General features: G+C 55.1%; 1 protein-coding gene across 1 annotated transcript in view; it reads right to left on the bottom strand.

The window, feature by feature from the left end:
• Adgrl1 (adhesion G protein-coupled receptor L1) overlaps positions 1-17598 on the bottom strand; it is a 45885-nt gene that overhangs the window by 9004 nt on the left and 19283 nt on the right. The window contains exons 2-8 of the mRNA XM_031340541.1: positions 16107-16268; positions 12555-12768; positions 8579-8688; positions 5442-5456; positions 1373-2173; positions 326-644; positions 1-35 (exon numbers count right to left, since the gene is read on the bottom strand). The exon at positions 1-35 is cut by the window's left edge and continues 65 nt beyond it. Coding sequence (XP_031196401.1) covers positions 1-35; positions 326-644; positions 1373-2173; positions 5442-5456; positions 8579-8688; positions 12555-12768; positions 16107-16176 — 1564 coding nt within the window. The 5' untranslated portion in view covers positions 16177-16268. The remainder of the gene's footprint in view (positions 36-325; positions 645-1372; positions 2174-5441; positions 5457-8578; positions 8689-12554; positions 12769-16106; positions 16269-17598) is intronic.

Below are 17598 nucleotides of genomic sequence, written 5' to 3'. Positions count from 1 at the left end.
GGAGGGAGGCGACAGAGCAGAGGTCGAGTAGGACACTTGGCCCACCCCAGGCCTCCCAGAGTTAGCACCCCTAAGGCAAGATGCACAGTGAAGGTTTTCTTTACTAAGCTTCTCCCAACCTTGTCTAGAACCCCTAGAACCCCTAAGCTGTTTATCTGTCCCATGTCTGACCTGAAACTAGCTATGCTTGGTGTGCGGCTGGGAGCTGACTCCCTGCAGCTCCCCCCCTGCAGCTCCACGGGTTCTAGGCTGCAGGCCGCACCCATGGAGCTAAGCTGTCTCCCAGCCCGGCCTGGCCCTTCCAGTTCAGCAGTCCCTCCAGCACTCACCTCGAGTTCCCTTGGGGCAAGGTCTCTCCACCAGCATACCCTGTTGGGTGGCTGGCCACTGGACCCGCCGGACCTCGCGGGGCTCACAGAAGAGCTCAGGAGACACGTGCAGGTTGGGGGCTGGAGGACGCCGGGTACTGGGTGCTGGGGCTGTGGCTGGAGGCAGGTCAGGTCCTAGCTGGTTGATGGCACCCACTGGGTGTGTGGTGAGGGGCGCCCGGCGGAGGGGAGTGGTGGCTGCAGGCGAGGCTGTACTGGTGAGGGGTGTGGGTCGGGCTGTGGTGGTGGTACTGAGAGGCGGGGAAGTGGCTGGGCCTGGAAGGTAGAGGGCACTGTCACACCCATGTCTAAGGCACATCAATGTGCCCAAACACAGGGTTCTTTGGCACCTTGACATCTATCTACCTTACCCATTGAAGTGGAAAAGGGTTCTGGGCCCCCTGGCCTTTTTGTGCTCATTAGTCCCCTACATACTCAGAAGAGAGTAAATATGTACTAGTGTGTACTGTGAGGTGTCTCTCCCAGAGCCGGCACTGGAAATGTGTGTCAAGGCTGCTGGATGAAATCACCTCTCATCAGTGACACAGCTGACCGGTCTGGTCCCTGCCTACATCTCCTCTCAGGGCTATCACAAGGCTCTTTGGAGCTCTGGATAGGTGATGGCAAACTGGAGGCAAATGAGAACAAGTTTTTTTTTTTTTTTTTTTTTTTTTTTTTTTTTTTTTTTTTTTTTTTTGCTTTTAAGTCTCCCTCCCCAGCACTCTTACACTAATGTCCCAGGCAGCACAGACCCTGGTTAGAGCCCGGAATCCGGGGGTTCAATTCTGAAGTAAAACAATGCCTCAGTCACTTAGCAGTACAGTGAACCCCAAACCTTGAAGACAGCAGGCACACTGCAGTGTGGACTGTAAAAAGGGTAGATGTTTGCTATAAGCTGTGATTTTCTTTACCTCCTAACCCCCCAGAGGTTATAGTGGGTCCCACATCCTGGTAATGGAGTAATGCATGCAAACAGGCCTACACCCCTCAAAACCGATCCTCACCAGCACTGGGATCTGGGGGTCCAAATTCCAGGCTATAGCGCACCACAAAATAGTTGTTCCACACATAGAGCTGGTTGTCCCGGGGATTGTAGTCAACAGAAGATACGAACTGGTAGGGGTTGGGGAAAGCGAGACTAACTGGCTCCTCTCGGTTTGCATTGGTGTTGAAGGCATAATCCACGCGGTTGCCTGCCGCCTCACTATCGTCGTCCACATAGACAGAGCGTAGCACATAAAGGACGCCGCATACCATGAAGGCATTGGAGGCCGAGCGCTTATCATAGCCCGTTTCCCACGTGCCTTCAAAACGCAATGTGTAGGGGTTGAGCTGGCTCACCACCAGGCGCCCGTTGTTTCCCTCAGTTGCATAGATGACCCACAGCCCGTTCTCATCCACTGCCAGGTCAATGTCGGTTTTGCCTCCCCAGCGGTAAGGTGAGGTGTCGTGGTAGTTGGCTGTGTTTATGACAGTTTCACCGCTCTTGATGCGGGTCCGCAGGTCATATTTGACAATGTTGCGAGTGCGCTCCTTGTTGTAGAAGACCGCACCATCATAGACCACAAAGCCAGTGCCATCTACACGGTTAGGCAGTCTGTATGTGGTGGTGTGGCGTGCGGCCACATAGTCCTCCCATGAGGCATATTCAGTCAGTGTGTCTGTGCGGTAGGGGATCCAGGGCATAACGTAGATACGGTCACCTGCCTGCAGTGGGTCCTTGCACCATGCACCAGACTGATGCTCTGACTCATGTGTGGAGGTGGGTTCCAGCACCTTCTGCAGGGTCCCTGGGCACACGAAGACTGGGCCGGGTGGGTGGGTGGGTAGGCAGGGAGGAGGTGGGGAGGAGCAGAGGCAAGGAAAGAGGGGAGAGAGAGGCAAGTTGGTCACACGGTGGGGGAGGAAACCATGCTGTCCCCTCCTGCTGCTGCAGTCATGGTTGCTTGGTCGGGCTGGTGATGGGAAGGGGGTTTGTGGGCTGGAACTCCCGCCCTGCCCAGCTGCCCCTCTCCCTGGAGCTGTGAACCCTGGAGACCATCAAGAGCAGGGTTAGTGTGGGAAGGTGGCGCCTCTTCCCGTCCTTGGCTGCTAGAGACCCTACAGGCTGGGGATAAAGGATTTGGCTGGAGTGCTCCCAGATTGGGCATGAGGGGGTGGGGAGTGGGGTCCTCTGCTGCAATGCCACCTAACCTCAAGGTTCAGGTCTCAGCACCCTGGCCTCTCTTCTCTGCCTCTATGGGAAAACTAGGGGCTGGGATCCCATCCTCTACCAACCATGCAGGGCTAGACTTTCTTTCTTTTTTTCTTAAAACAAAACCAAAAACTTCACTTTCTTTCTCCTCCAAAAGCTGCAAGGCAGAGTGGCGTTCCACCCCCACTCTGGCAGGGAGGGTTAGACTGTCTATCCTTCTCCTTGGGTCCCTCATGCTGTCTGGGCTCCACTCAGCTGGCAACCGCCAAGTACGTAGCTGAGGAAAGGATGGGGGCAAGCAGCTCCTAGGTTAGGCTAGGGAGGAGTCCAGTGCTGCCCCAGCCGGCAGGGTCTCTGGTGGCTCGGGTTCAAAAGCACACACTGACACTGGTGCACGAGGGTGGAGTTGGGGCATGGAGAACAACAGGACTCCCGGGACATTTGGGGTGAGGGAGCTGTGCAGAGGGAAGAGAGACAAGGAGGGGGGTGTGTGTATCCACAAAGTCCTGGCTCCAAGGGAGGCGCTCTGGAGACCACCTGGGAAGAAAAGGTTAGTGCTGGCGAGGAGAGAGGGGGTGAGCAGAGAATTCACTCCAAGGCCCAGGCCCGACTGAGAGTCCCTTCCAGGGGCAGTCCCAGGTCCAGCTCGGAGGGGGCAAGGGAGGGAACCAGGTGCTAGGATAAAGCCCCAGACCACCCCAGCCAACACCCCCTCCCCTGCCCCGGACCCCGATTTACCTGTGACCATCCCCGGCTCGGGAGGAGGACCAAGGCAGCGCTGATGTCAGAAAGGTGGGGGGCCCCGCCCCACCCCCCCATTCCCTGAAAAGAGGAAAACCTCGACTGCATCTCGTTGGCACCGCTGGCCTGCCCACCCTTGCCCCTCAGCCCAGCACCACCTGTTCCTAGCCTACCCTACTGATCCAGAGGGTGAGTGTGGCCAGCCCTTTCCCTCAGGAGGGCTGGTACCTCCCCCCCCTACTTCATGACAGAACCCACAGGCAGGCCAGGGCTGTAGGGTGTGTGGGGGTGTAGGGGTCTATGGTGAATTCTCTGCTCCTGCTTGGTCCATCATGGAAGCAGCTAGCCCCAGGGGCACAGGGAGGGCTGAGATGACTCGGTACCAGCATGGTGGGCAGCCTCAGTTGTGAGGGACCCTGGGTAGGAGCCAGGTTTAGTGCCTACTTCCAGCCTAGCTCGTCAGCCGGCTAGCATGGTTGGAGATATGTGCGGTCTGTACCTCTCCCTTCACAGTACTGGGGCAGCTTGGCACCAGGCAGCCAGTAACGCAGCCCCTTTAGCCAAGGTTATGCCTGGGTTCTAAGCCCTGGCGTTCCTGTCAGCTTTATCTGTACCCTCTGACCAGACAACCTGGCCCCACCCCCTTTTCTCTGTTCCCCAGGTCTTTCCTCTATCCCACAGAAACCCCCGCCAGGGGTGTGTGTTCGTGAAGAGGGCCTGAGCTAGTCAGAGGGTACCAGTGGAGAAAAACACAGTTAGAGGTCATTCCAAGGAAGGGGGAAGATGAGGAAGGGTCTGCCAGGGGCCTTGGGCAGCAGGCCTCCTCAGGACCCACCTCCCACACACCTCTTCCCTCCCTCTGCCCAACCGGAGAGGAGATCCAGTGCCGTAGTTCCAAGCCTGCAAGAAGAGTGGCTAGTGCAGGGCTGACTCAGGAGAGCAAGGGAGGGACGGTGCCCAGGCCTCTAGATGGGCAAGGTGGGAAGGAAGGGGAGGGGAGCAGCTCAAAGGGACCCACCCACCTCCCTGGCAGGGGATCCTCCACAGACCACCTTAATTTCAAGGCAAGAGGGACCCTGAAGGGCCACCTCACTGTTTGTCCATTGCCTCTTGCCCTGCTACTAGCAGGTCACCCTCCACTCCCTGGCCCGTAATGGACAGCCTCATCCACCACCATGGGGCTCCCTGCAAGAAATTATGGGGCCTGTGGAAGTCCCCAGATCAAGTCTGTGACCCCCCACCGCCCCTCCCTGGTCCTCTCAGCCCGGAAGAAACCCTGACTGCAGCTTTGCAAGTGTGCAGAGACAGAACCCACACCCACCCTCTCCAGGAAGCCCGCCCCAACCCCCATCCCAGGGGTGTGGTAGGCTGCCCCCTCCCAGGGCATTGGGATAGCTGACCATCCTCCCCAGTACTAGACCCGACTGGTCAGGAGGGTGGAGTGTGAGGAGACTGCTTCTCTGTGCTCCACAACAGCTCTGGGCCTTGGAAACGTCAAACCAGAAGAACTTAAGCCATCAGGAGCCAGAGAGAGAGGAGAAATCTGGTCCCCCAAAGGAAAAAGGCCCCCTCCATCCCACCACCCTCTACCAGAAACAGTTTGCAAGAGGTATAAGGGGAGAGGAGAGAGAAGAGAGAGAGGTGGGGAGAGGAAGAGGAAGGGGAGGAAGAGACAGAGAGTGAGGAAGAGAGACCTCTACCGGTGCCTGTGGAGGCCGGGGAGCCCCTCCCTCCCCACCCGCCTGGAAGCTTACACATTTCTCCTAAGGGAGGCAAAAGAAATGAGAGATGAGGTCAGGTACCCTGCAGGGACCAGGGACCAGAGAGGTACAGAGCGGGGTGAGAGGAGAAAGAGAAAGAGAGACGGGTGTAGGAGTGGGGTGAGAATCTTGCCCAGGCTCAGAGAGGAGCTTCCGTGAGTATCTGGAGGGTGGAGAAGCCCATGGCCATGGCCTTGGCCTTGGTGGTGCTGCAGCACCAGGGCCAGCCCAGCGGTGCCGGGAGGACACCCGGGGCAGGGAAATCACTGGACCAAGTAGGGTGGGGGAGAAGAAGGCGGGGAGGGGTGGGCCACATGAGTATGGTACGGGTGGAACAAAGTGTGAGTTAGGGGTTAGCATTGGTAACAGTGCGTTTACCTTTCTGCTCCACTTCTACTTTAAGCATCGGAAGAGAGAGAGAAAACAAATTGAAAAAAAATGTGCAAGAAAAAAAAAGAGAAAAAAAAGATTAAATTGCTTTCGTTTCTTTTCTGGCCACACGCCCCCTCTTCCTGTCTCTCCTCCTGCTTTCCCAACCCCTTCCGTAGCATCATTTCAGCCCCCACCCCCAAGTCCCTCCTTTTGGGGTAGGATGGGGTGAGAGGGTGCTGAGGAGAAAGTGAGAAGGGTCAGGGGGACACACAGGAGGGAAAAGACAAAGAGACTGGGTATGGTACAGACAGGCAGGTAGACAGAGCCCTCAGGCAGGAGGGGCCCCAGGTATAAAGAGGAGCCCCAAACAGGAGCTGAACTCTGGCTAGGGCGACACCAGGCAGCAGGGAACCACAGGGCTCCTCTTCACCCTGTCTGCTAATACCCCTGTCAGAACCAGGGGCGGAGAGAAGGGTGTCTCTGGGGCCTGAGTGCCCCTCTCAGCCAAGAGCATAGGCTGAGCCCCTTCCCCTTTGAGTAGGCCCCACCTGAATCCAGCTGTGTTCCCCCTAAACCCTCCAGACCCCTGAAACGCACAAAGAGAGGCCAGTAGAGCCAGACATAGAACAACGGAGGCACGCACATAGGTGCCCCTGGCTTCAGACAGAGCCAGGGTAGGGGAGACAAGAGGCACAGAATTGGAGGGGACATAGACTGGGCTGGACAGCACGTGGCAGACAGGCTCCTACAATCCCGGGGATAGGGGTTGGGGAGGGGGTCTCAAAGTTCAGCTGCTCTGCCCAGTCCACCAAAGGCCCAGGAGCCCTAGCTGCGCCCTACCCTGCCCACCGCCCTTGATGACGCACAGGTGGCACCTGGGGAGGAAGGGAGAGTTAGGCTGTGCTCAGCTGCAAAGCAAATCCAGTGTTAGTTCAATGTGTGTGGGGGTTTCCACACTCCAGTGACCCCCTCCCCCAGCTGTGGGATCCCTGCCCCCCCACCCCTGCCCCACCTTCACCAGCACTGGGGTCACCCCAGCCTCTGAAGCCCAAGGTCCTGTGGTTGACTAGGTCGATCCCCTCTGGGCACCCGCTCGAGTTCTGCAGGGACCCTGTCTGGCTTCCCAGCGCCTCGCCCAGGGCCCAGCACTCAGGATATGCTCAGGGAAAATGGAAGTGTGTGCCTGTCCTCTCCCTAGCTTTAGTTATTCCTGGACCCCAACCCCAATGATCGGGGGTGGGGGGACAGGAGCTAATTTAACTGGGCCTACTAGCTCTGCCTGCCCAGGAGCACTTTTGGTTAGCCCTACCCACGACACTTGCTCCGTCTGGGCATGGTCTTGGGAGGCTCATTTGCATTCTCCTGAGTCTAAGGTTGCCACCCCTTCCCTGTGTGTCACCTTTAACCCCACAGCCCATCTTCCTGGGTTGTGCTCCTGGGCCACACAAGGCGGGCTTGGCTCTAAGTCTCCAAGCTCCATGCAGGACCCATGGCATCTCTTTTTTTTTCTTGCACCTTGGTTTGGATTCTGTCTGGAGAGCTGGGCTCACTAACTGCTGCTATTCTTATTTTGATTACCATGGCAATAACAGTAACTGGTTAGAAGGGAAGTGTAGTCACAGTGACAGCCAGTGCTCGTGAGGATGCAGGAATAGTGCAGGCCCTTGCAGTCAAGTCAGGCCTACCAGGACCCTGACTACGGCTAGGGAAACTGAGGCTCAGAGAAGTGAAGCCACGCAGGAGGCGGTGGAGCTGCGATTTCCTCAAAATCTACGGTGGCTTGGGTGGGGCACAAAGCAGCTGGGGCCCCCGTGCTGTCTATCACTTGAAGTACTCTGGGCACGCTTTGACCCCCTCCCCCACCATAGAGGAGTTAAGAGGCTCAGGTGGCGGGAAAGAGCGTCCGTACCATCACTGAGCACATCCTGAACCGGGCTCGGGGCTGGGCGCTGGGGGGTGAAGTCGCAGCCTCTGCCTTGTCCTGGGAGCAGACTCTGGCCGCAGGGCCAAGCGCTTGTCACTCCCGATCTCCAGGACTCACGCCTCCGTCTGCAGCACCCGAAGAAATTTTAAGTCATTTGCTGCAGGTCTCAGAGCCAGCGAAGTGAGGAGCCACAGTCAAATCTCACACCGCCTGACCCCCTGACCCCCTGTCCTAGACTCGCCCCGCCCCCCTCCCTGCTGCCCCAGCTGCGGGTGGGCAGTGTCCCCAGTGCTGTGGGGAGGCTTCGGGGAGCGGATGGGCATCCCCCTCAGGCGGTGGAAGAAGGCCTCAGGCACTGAAAGGAAAGGGCAAAGACTAAAAGAAGAAAGTTACGCGAGCAGTAAGTGAGCCTGAGCACCCATCATCCTGGTTTCACCTGCAAGGAGAAATCAAAGGTTGGAGGGGTGGGGATGGGAGAGCTGGGTGGGAGGGGAGAGGAGGGAGAGATATGAGGTCTCCTGCTCCCCTGCCCCCTCACTTGGACACCCTGATGGTCTTGTCTCCTCCCCTTTTGCCTAGGGGCCTCTCTACCTCCAGGCTGGCTGTGTGAAGCCAGGTGAGAGGACAGAAGGGGCGATGGGTAGAGGGAGAACAGTGGGCGGGAGGACTGGTGGTGCTGGGGCACTGAGGATGCGAAAGTCACTGTCTATTTCCCTTGGTCAGAGGCAGGATAGTTAGGCCCTGGCTCCCAAAGATCATCTTAAGGGGCAGCACTTCCTTTGTGGACAGAAGCGTCCTCAGGGTCATACATAAGGAGGGGTGAGTGGAGGAGATGCTGAGGGTGAGGGCTGTTCGAGTGTGACCACTGTCAGGAGGGAGGCAGAGCAGGTGGAAGGCTGGGGATGCCAGCAGGCCGTAGGAGTGTGGCTTTGAAGGGCTTTAGCAAGCAAAGGGCATGTGAAGAAGCAGGGAGTGGGCAGGTGACTAGAGCTGAAGACGCTCCTGCAGGAGGGGACAGAGTCTGTGTGGTAGGAGAGCAGCCACCAAATGTGGACAAATGTTTGTGAAAAGTATGTGTCAAGTGGGAGCAAGCCTGCTGCCCTGTTCCCAGCCCTATGAATGTGTGCACATGTGTGCACAGGTGTGCTAGATCAAGGTTCTCCTTCGCTGCTCCACTGGGGGAAGGGCCCAAGACAGCATGAGGAACAAGATGACTCACTGTAAGGGACACAGTCGTACTGCACCTCCAGGTACTTGTAGGTTCCAGGACAGGGGTCAGGAAAGGCGTCAGAGCCGGCCACCACCACACACTGGGTTCGGTTATTACACCTACAGACAGAGAAGGGAAAGGGAGCTGAGAAGAGTGGACTCATACTCAGAAGGCTCTACGGAGCTCAGATTGCTCTTTTGCTTCCTGCCTGCTCTCTGACCCACAGGTCTCTACAGCCATGAGGCAGGTTCTCCCTGGACTAGTCCACCTTTGGCAGTTTTCTTTAAATTGCGTGTAAAGCCCCTGTGCCAGTTGATAAAGCGTACACAATACCACATGTGACGGGTACTTTTGCAAACGATACCATCCACAGAAGACAGTGCTTGTGGGCCTTTCCCATGGACGCTGCTACCAGACAGTGTCTGAGAGGGTCTACAGCCAGAAAACTCATGGATCTCTACAGGAAATTCACTGGCCCCAGTCCCTGCCTGCCAGCTTCTCCAGGGTCTGGCCAGTATGGAAAAGGACGCCTTATTTTACAACCCAAAGATACCATCACAGACACTTGTCCACATTTGGTGGCTGCTCTCCCACCGCACAGATTGTCCCCTCCTGCAGGGGCATGTGTCCTCAGGTCTAGCACCCCACAAACCCTATCCCCTTCTGCCGGGGTGCCTCAGGTCCAGTCACCTGCCCACTCCCTGCATCTTCACATTACTCGTTACCATCATCAGTGCCCAGCTAAGGTTCACCCTTGTTGTCAGCCAGACTGGGTTTAGAACTGCCTATGACATTAGTCAGGTGTGCTTCTAGGTATGTCTGCGAGGGTCTTGCCAGAGAGAAGACCCACCCCAAATGTGGACAACTTGAAGCAAATCTCACGGCCTGACAGCCTGGGCTGATAAACAAGATGGGGGAAGGAGAAAGGCAGAATGGCCACACTTCCCTCTCTGCTTCCTGGCAGCCATGATGGGAGCAACCAAGTTCTGCCACACGCCCCTGCGGTGATGTGCTGAACTCTGAAACCCAGAGCCAAAACAAGCCTTCCCTAAGCTGTTTCTGTAAAGTCACAGAGACAAGAAATGCAGCCAGCACCATCCCCATCCCTGGAGCACCCAGCCAAGGTGTGTGTGTGTGTGTGTGTGTGTGTGTGTGTGTGTGTGTGTGTGTGTGTGATAAGTAACTTGAGCCAGGAGGCTGGGCGCACACCTTTAATCCCAGCACTTGGGAGGCAGAGGCAGGCGGAGTTTGAGGCCAGCCAGGTCTACAGAGAGTTGCTGGAATATACAGAGAAACCATGTCTTGAAATCCAAAAAACCAAAAAGTAAAATAAAAAAGTAAGCTGACTCTGCCTCTTCCCGGCAGCAAGAAGGACAGAAGACAAGAAGGACAGAAGATGGAACTGGCAGGAGGCTGGGAAGGAAATGGGGAACCAGGTGTGGCAAGGTCAGGTCTTATCCACCCACCCAAAGCCTTTCTTTAAACCTCAGCCATGGCCTCATACAACACAGCAATCCTGGACCTCAGCAATGTGCTCTACAGAATTTATAACAAGTGTGTGAGCAAATCCCCTGCACACGTGTTTACAGCTGCATTGCCTACTTCTACCAACAGGGGGAGACAACACAAAAGCATGTCCATGGAGGAACGCTGAGCAAAATGTGGCCTGTTTGAGATCTTGGTGGCATCACTGGTGCAGCACCAGTAAAATGTAGTCTGCCCACAGGAAAGGGGCTATGGTGCTGACCCATAGCATACCAAGGATGAATTTCAACAGTGACTCTGAAGATGGTATATATATGTATACATATGTACATAGCCTAGGCAAATCCCTGGACAGAGAACACAGAGCCAGGGAAGCAGCTGATAAAGGCTATGTGGTTTCTTTTTGAAGCCATGGAATGCTCTGGAACTCAGCTGAGCTGGTAAATGCACAAAATGTCATCCAAAGCATTCACTTTATAGAGTTTTTAATTTCAAGGGTAAGGTAGTCCAGTGGCAGAGTGCTCATGTAGTGTGTACAAGGCTCTGAGTTGCACCCCCAGCTTTGTACCCCAGACTTCCCTGAAGCTGGAGTTAACTACCAAAGGAGAGTGGGTGTGCATTTATCTTTAAGGGGTGGGACTCCAGGAGGGGGAAACACTAAGGTCCGGCAAAGGTTTGTGCCAACTATCCTGTGGCATCTGTCCAGGCAGATTAGCCATGACCCTGACAGACACAAAGTTGTAGCATTCAGAGAGGAAGCGAGCTCCTGAGGTCCCACCATGCTCTCTGGCCTCTGTAACTCTCTATTCAGTCTCCTGTGTGGAGGAGGACACAGACGTGACTCTGTTCTAGCTGTGTGGATACTGTGGAAAGGAACCACAGTGCTCAAGGAAGAGGGTAGGGCCTAAGTCATGGCTGGGAGGCCGGATGAGGTATCGGGAGAATGGGGCAAAGGTGGCAAGGCAGCTCCAGCCGTCTTCACAATGTCCTGGGACATCTTGGTGTCTTCCTTGGTATCTTCTGCTGCCTATGCTGCTTCCAGCCTTCCTCCCTTTTCTACCATGCTACAGATCAACGAGCAGGCCCTGAACTCTGACCTCTCAAGCATCAAGTGAGCGCCTGCTGTGTACCTGACCATAGCCATAGCAGGAAAGTCTACTGTCCCTGTATGCCAGTAACTTAGAGTTGGGGAGGACATAGGCTGAAACACCAAGCAAAGGCTAACTGTCTGATGGAAATACAGTTGGAAGGCAGGGGACCAAAGGGCTCAGGAAAAGGTTAGAGGCCTGCAGCTTCAGAGTGTGCACAAGTGTCCAGTTAGGTAGACAGCACAAGGGAGCATAGAATAGCCACTTGGATCTCAGGGCAGAAGGGACAGCAGGGATATACTCATGTTTCTTTAAAAAAAAAAAAAAGAACAAAAAACAAAACCCTAGCAGTTGGCTTTGTCACTTCCCAGCTACCAGGCCAGGTTCCTGTGGCCCACAGATCACATGAAGGGTATGATAGACTAGAACAGGAGGCTGCAAGTCTTTGGGCTACAGGGCTGCAAATTCTGATGCAAGCACTCTACAGTGAGCTGCCTTGCACAGCTGGAACTGAGTGAGCACACAGGGAAGGAGGGTCACAGAGTGCACTCTGAGCTTTGGCTTTTGTAGAGGAAGGTGGGAGCCAGAGAGTTCTAAGTAGAGGCATGGGATCCGACTCAAGGGTCCACTGATGCCCACTGGCTGCACAGGAAGAACGGGCTATCACAGACAAGACGGTGGCAAAGAGAGCAGGTGGAGGCCCTGTCCCAGGGACAGGTGCTTGTGGAGAAACCAGGTAGACTGACTATTCCAGGAGGTTGTACCTCTTCACAGACGGGCCACTCCAGCCTGGGACACCTCCTCAGCCACACAAACACCCTTATCCACACACACATCCCTGCTAGAGACACAAACACAAGCTGCACATCTGCACACACATGCTCAGACATCACACCACAACCCCACTGTACAGTCACTGCCCCTCACCAAGCTCAGGAGAGTTCTGCACAGCAAAGTGCCCTGCCCTGCCTCTCACACTCTAAGCTGTGAGTCGGTGTCTTTCTTTGGAGAACCTTTTCCCTCTGTATCCACGATACCTTTGCTTTGATTCTGCGAGCTCCAACCTGAACCCAACGGAGCATTTATGGCAGTGGTTCTCAACCAGTGGGTCACAACCCCTTTGGAAGGGTTGTATATCAAGATACCCTGCACCTGAGATATTTACATCACAATTCAAAACAGCACAGTTATAGTTACGAAGAAGCAACAAAAATAATCTTATGTTGGTGGTCACCATAAAATGAGGAACTGTATTAAAGGGTAGGAGTGTTAGGATGGTTGAGAACACTGCTCTATGGGGGGGGGGGGTGCGAGTGACTTAGGGGACACTGTCAGTGTGACACAGTTCCAGCTTCTGTACCTGGGCTTAGGGAGCTCCTATGGGACATGTGGAGGTCAGAGAGCAGGCTCACCTCTGTGACATGATTTTGAAGGCATCGGGCAGGTAGCACTGCACATTCTCCATCTGGAAAGGGTCGGCATCGCAGATCTTGTCATCTGTGCGCCCGTAGTTCGCGTTCTCCACCATGATGACGTCACTACCCGGGCACCGCAGCTCAATGGGGTAGCCTTCACAGGCTAGCTCCCGGCGCATCAATCCAAATGGGAGCCCGGCCCGGCTCAGGCCTGCCGAACAGTTGGAGACAGTGTCATAGTCACCAGGGAATAAAGAATCCACTGTTTCAGCGGTGTTGGGAAATCTTGGGCTGATAAGGCTGTAAAATGGCATTGTTTTAACCCCTTTTTGAAGAAGGGGTAATCTGGCCCAGAGAGAGCCGACTCTTCACCTTGTAATGCCCTGCCTGGTAAGAGTGAATTTCATCTTGTGATGAAAGAGTGAATTTCATCTTGGAGGTAATGGATCAGCCACAACTGTGTGTCCTCAAATTCTTTCAAAACAATCAAGAATTTTTTACATTTATTTTGTGTGTATGTATGAGGGTGTACATGTGGAGGTCAGAGGGCAACTTGTACCTTTTATCAATGGTTCTGGGGACTGAATTCAAGTCAGGCTACGCGGTAAACATCTCGATCCACCTGAGCCATCTTGCTAGCTGTCCCCCAGAATCTTATGCTGAACTGTAGAAGTAAGCCCCCATACCTCGGAAGATGACTGTACTCGGAGGTAGGGTCTCTTGGGTTTTTTTCCCCTCAACTACTAAACTGAGGCAGGATCGTATTTGGCCAAGGCTAGACCCAAACTTGCAATACAGCCTTGAAGTGACTTTACTGCCTCCACTTCCCAAGCTAGGACTACAGGCGTGTGTTATCACACACAATGTGTGCGAGCTCACACACATAATTTCTCTTTCAGAGATAGGGTCTATGCTGACCTTGAACTCACTCTGTAGCTTCAGCTGGCCACATGCCTACAGCAATCTTCCTGCCTGCCTCAGCCTCACACGCTTGGACAAGTGTGTACCACCACATCTGGCTTGGAGATGTTTTACAACGCAAACTAATTTAAGATGAGGCTCTCAAAGAGGGCTCCAGTCCAGTCTAACAAGGGTCCTTACAAAAAAGGGAGTGCGTGGGGCGTATTTCATTGTAACTGTTACAATGCCAAGGCTTCACACATCTCAGGAATGCGCTCTCCTGAACCTTTGATTCTGAGATGACTTCTCACTGACATCACTGCTTAGACTGGCCTTGGAACTGTCATCTTCCTACTTCAGCCCCATGACTGGCTAGGACATCAGGGCTGCGAGGCCACTCTCCACGCACCCAGGAAAGACTATGTGCAGACATGGAGGGAGGGGCTTCTCCTGCTGGAGGCCTGTGGCAGAGACCTCCCGGGAGGACGCCTTTGTTCTCCTGAGCAGTGGGGTGGGTCGCAGTCTGTGGCAGTTTAGCAGATAAGTCTCATCAGAGCGTGAGAAGATTTAGGGTGGAGCCTTCTGGAGGAGTGGCTGCCATGCCGGTGTGGGTTACCACACACATCTAAGGATTCAGCTTCAGGTAAAACGGACCAGCAGGCCATGCTGCTGTCCTAGCAGAACTGTGCAGGACTTTACTAGTCTGCTTCAGCAGACTCAGGTGAATCTGCTTTTCCACTGCAAAAAACTGTCCCTGAGCAAAGTGGCTTCGGTGGCTGCCGCTGGTTCTCCGAGTGAATTAAAGCTTGTCACCTGTCACAGTGAGAGCGGTCCTGGGGACCTCCCTGCACCACCACACACCATTCAAGGAACAGACTGCACCCAGGCAAGCATTCTGCCAATGACCTATGCCTGCTGCTTTGCTTATTATTTCTTTTTCTGGGGATAGGGTCTTGCTGTGTGGTCTAGCCTGGTTTGAAACCCCCCACCCCAAATTCTCAGATAACAAGCATGTGCCACCATACCCAACCTTCTGCGTGCTTAAGAGTTCAGAAAGCCACTATTAGTAGCTTTCCCAGGCTTTGTTTTCCCAAGCTGTAAAATGGGTACCCACAGGTGAGGATCATACAGATGAATTTCAGAACCAAAGGAATTTTTCTTTGTTTTGGTTTTTTTTGAAACAGGCTCACACATAGCCAGGTGGACTCAAAGTCTAAGTAGTTAAGGCTAGCCTTGAATTCCTGATCCCCCCCACCCCCAATACTGGCATCACAAGAGGGTGGTATGCTCCCTCACACCAGAGAGCTTCACATGAGGGGCCCCTCTGTGACAATCAGAGTTACACAGCACAGCTCTAAGTCCCAACTCTGCTGCTCCCTGGTCTTGCTGGTGGCTCCAAGTAACCTGTCCTTGTCCAAGTCACGGGTCCTTGGCCCCCAGTCCTAGGCCACTCTCCCACCACCAGAGGTTAATCTACGGGTCCTTGGTTCCCGGTCCTAGGCCGCTCTCCCACCAGAGGTTAATCTACAGTTAATGTGCTGGCATGATGCTCACTTTTGTTTTGTTTTGTTATGGGTATTTCTCAAGATCCAGGGTTGACAGGTGCCAGGCTGCCCTGGCAAGCACCTTGGGACACTGGCTGCACCCAGCTACACGGGGTACAGGAGGGTGGAAGCTACAGATGTTGGGGGGGCGGGGAGGAGGGCCACAGCTGGGAGCAAGCTAAGTGCCATGAAAGCTGTGCGTACTAGGGCAGCAGAGCCAAGCCAGCCCCTCTTTATAGACAGGGGCCACTTAATGTTGACAGTCCCCAGGGGTTAGAGCAGCGGGCCCTCGGGTTTTGGGGGATGAGTAGAGCCCCAGTTGAGAGAAAGTTTCCCATGTGTGCCTGCCATGCCATCTGCTTCCTCTAATTTTAGCTTCCCTAGTCAGGGAGGGGGGCCGGGGGTGGAGGGCTGGCTCACATGGGGCTGGGGGTGGAGGCAGCCCCTTCTGGCCTGGCAGGGGCTGCTCCCGGAACTTGGGTACTGGGAAGACTGGGTCAGTGACCAGTAGGACCCTGACAAGGCTTCAGAACCAGGCTGACAGTGTCCCTCTGACCCTCTGACTTTCCAGGATAGAACTGGATATATGGGAAGGGGGACCTTCTCGGAGAGGGCAAGGCCAACAGACCCTATCTTAGCTTCTGCTGCCTTGTACCCAGCTGGTACCCAAAATGCGATAGTAACTAAGTAATCGACAGTGGGCAGCGTGCTCAGGGCACTAATTGTGGCGTCTGCAGGATCCCAGGCCGGAGCTGGGTAATTACTTGTTTTTAAATAAACGTCAGCAGGCATGCTTTAATTAAGCCTTGGTCCCAGTGAGACTCAGAGATGTGATGAATTGGGGGTGGGGTGGGGAGGAAGACAGAGAAATAGGTGGCCCCCTGGAAGGCCTGTCTTGGTCTTCGGGGTCCCCAAGCAAGATAGCGCCTGGTACCCTGGCCTGCCGGGAGGTCACATCCCCCAGTGGTGCCTGCTAAGAGTGGTATCACCGGGTTCCTTCTGGCCTGGTTCAGCTTCATGTGGGGTAGAGGCTGCAGTCCACAGAGAACTCATATTACCTACCCTCCCATCTGGGTTTAGAGACCCAGCCCTTCTCAACACCTACCTTGGGTGGCAGAGGTGACGAGGACAGTCGTCACACAGAGACTCCAGAGTGCTGCAGCCAAGCGGGCCATGGCGAAGGCCAGGGGCGGGCACGGGGATCTCAGCGGACTGTGGGGGGGGCCTCGCCCCGCATCACCAGGGTACCACGGCCTGGCCCACCAGCCTGGAGGAGGACAGAGGAATGATACTGGGCAGGAGCTGACCTCAGCAAGCACAGAGGGCATCTGTCTTCTGTCAATGGTGAGGCCCTTCCTGGGCCTTCTGCACCCTGAGGGCGCACACTGCCCTGTCCCAGGTCACTCTCACCAGCTCTGGACCAATGGAACCTCTCTGGGGGCAGTTTGCTAGGCCAGCATGGCTGCCAAGCACCCACCCACTGCAGAGCTGCTTCAACCTCACTCTAACCCCCTGCCCCTGCTCACTCCTCTCCACCACCAAGCATCTTCATCCCCAAGGAGGGAAAGGGGTGTCTAACCTGGTTCCAGCTCCAGCTCTGGGAAGGAATCCAGCCCCACCCCTAGCCTCTGCTTCCTGTCTCTCTGCCCTGGCAGCTAATTAGAATCCAGCTGGCTGGCGCCACAGATAGGGGACCAGGGACACCCAAGTCCCCTCTTTCCTTTCTAGGGGACTCTCGGGGTGAGCTGGAGACAGGCAGTCGGGGTGGGAGGAGAAGGAGTAGGGACCAAGGGTATACTATGCTGGTCCTTGGTCACAAGCTCCTCCCAGGCCATCAGTTGTGACTTGCAGTTTCTTCCTCCCCTACCCTCTGCTCCTGTGACTTCCACACTTCAGAGCCACCTCAGCCTAGGGCCATCAACCTCACCTGCTAACAGCCTAGAAGAACTCACTCTAGGAAGGGCCCCAGAGGAAGCACCACAGTGTCCCCCACCTGTCCCCCGGCCTGCCCCTTCTGCTCCATCCCAATGGCTTCAGTCTCTTCTTTCCAGTGTGGGATCCCTCAGGTCAGATCTACTGCTCTTCCTCCCTCCTTCCCTGCCATGACCCACTTAGGTCCCTTCCCCATTCTGCGCAGCCTCAACTGGCCTTGGGGCCTTGCTTGTTGTGTCTTTTCCTCTGTGCAGTAACAACTCATAGTTATCCATAGGGCTGGCCATCTCTCTGCTCATGAGGAACTGTTTATCTGGGTAGGAAACTGCCATCTAGGGGCCTAGATATCTTAGTTCATGACCACCACACCCAACTTTTAGAGCAAGCCCTACATACTGAGAAATCGTATTTGTTGACTGAATCTCAGGCCTACTGCTTCCCCTCCTGCCATCTCCCTCATAATTTCCATGGCAAGCCTACCTCTGTGTATAGCCCCCACTCTGCCTCTCACCTTCCAGAGCTAAGGGACATGGTGCATCTCAAAGCTCAACTTTCCTCTACTCCTAAGACAGCACCCTCTTGGCGTGTCAACCCTACCTCTCCTTTCCTCCATTCTTGCTCACAAAAGCTTCTGGCCTCCCCCCCCCCCCCCCCCCCCCCCCCCC

Source organism: Mastomys coucha, unplaced genomic scaffold, assembly GCF_008632895.1.
Source record: "Mastomys coucha isolate ucsf_1 unplaced genomic scaffold, UCSF_Mcou_1 pScaffold22, whole genome shotgun sequence".
Lineage (NCBI taxonomy): Eukaryota > Metazoa > Chordata > Mammalia > Rodentia > Muridae > Mastomys > Mastomys coucha.
The sequence above is the reverse complement of the archived record's forward strand: the minus strand, read 5'-3'. Positions and strand labels throughout refer to the sequence as shown.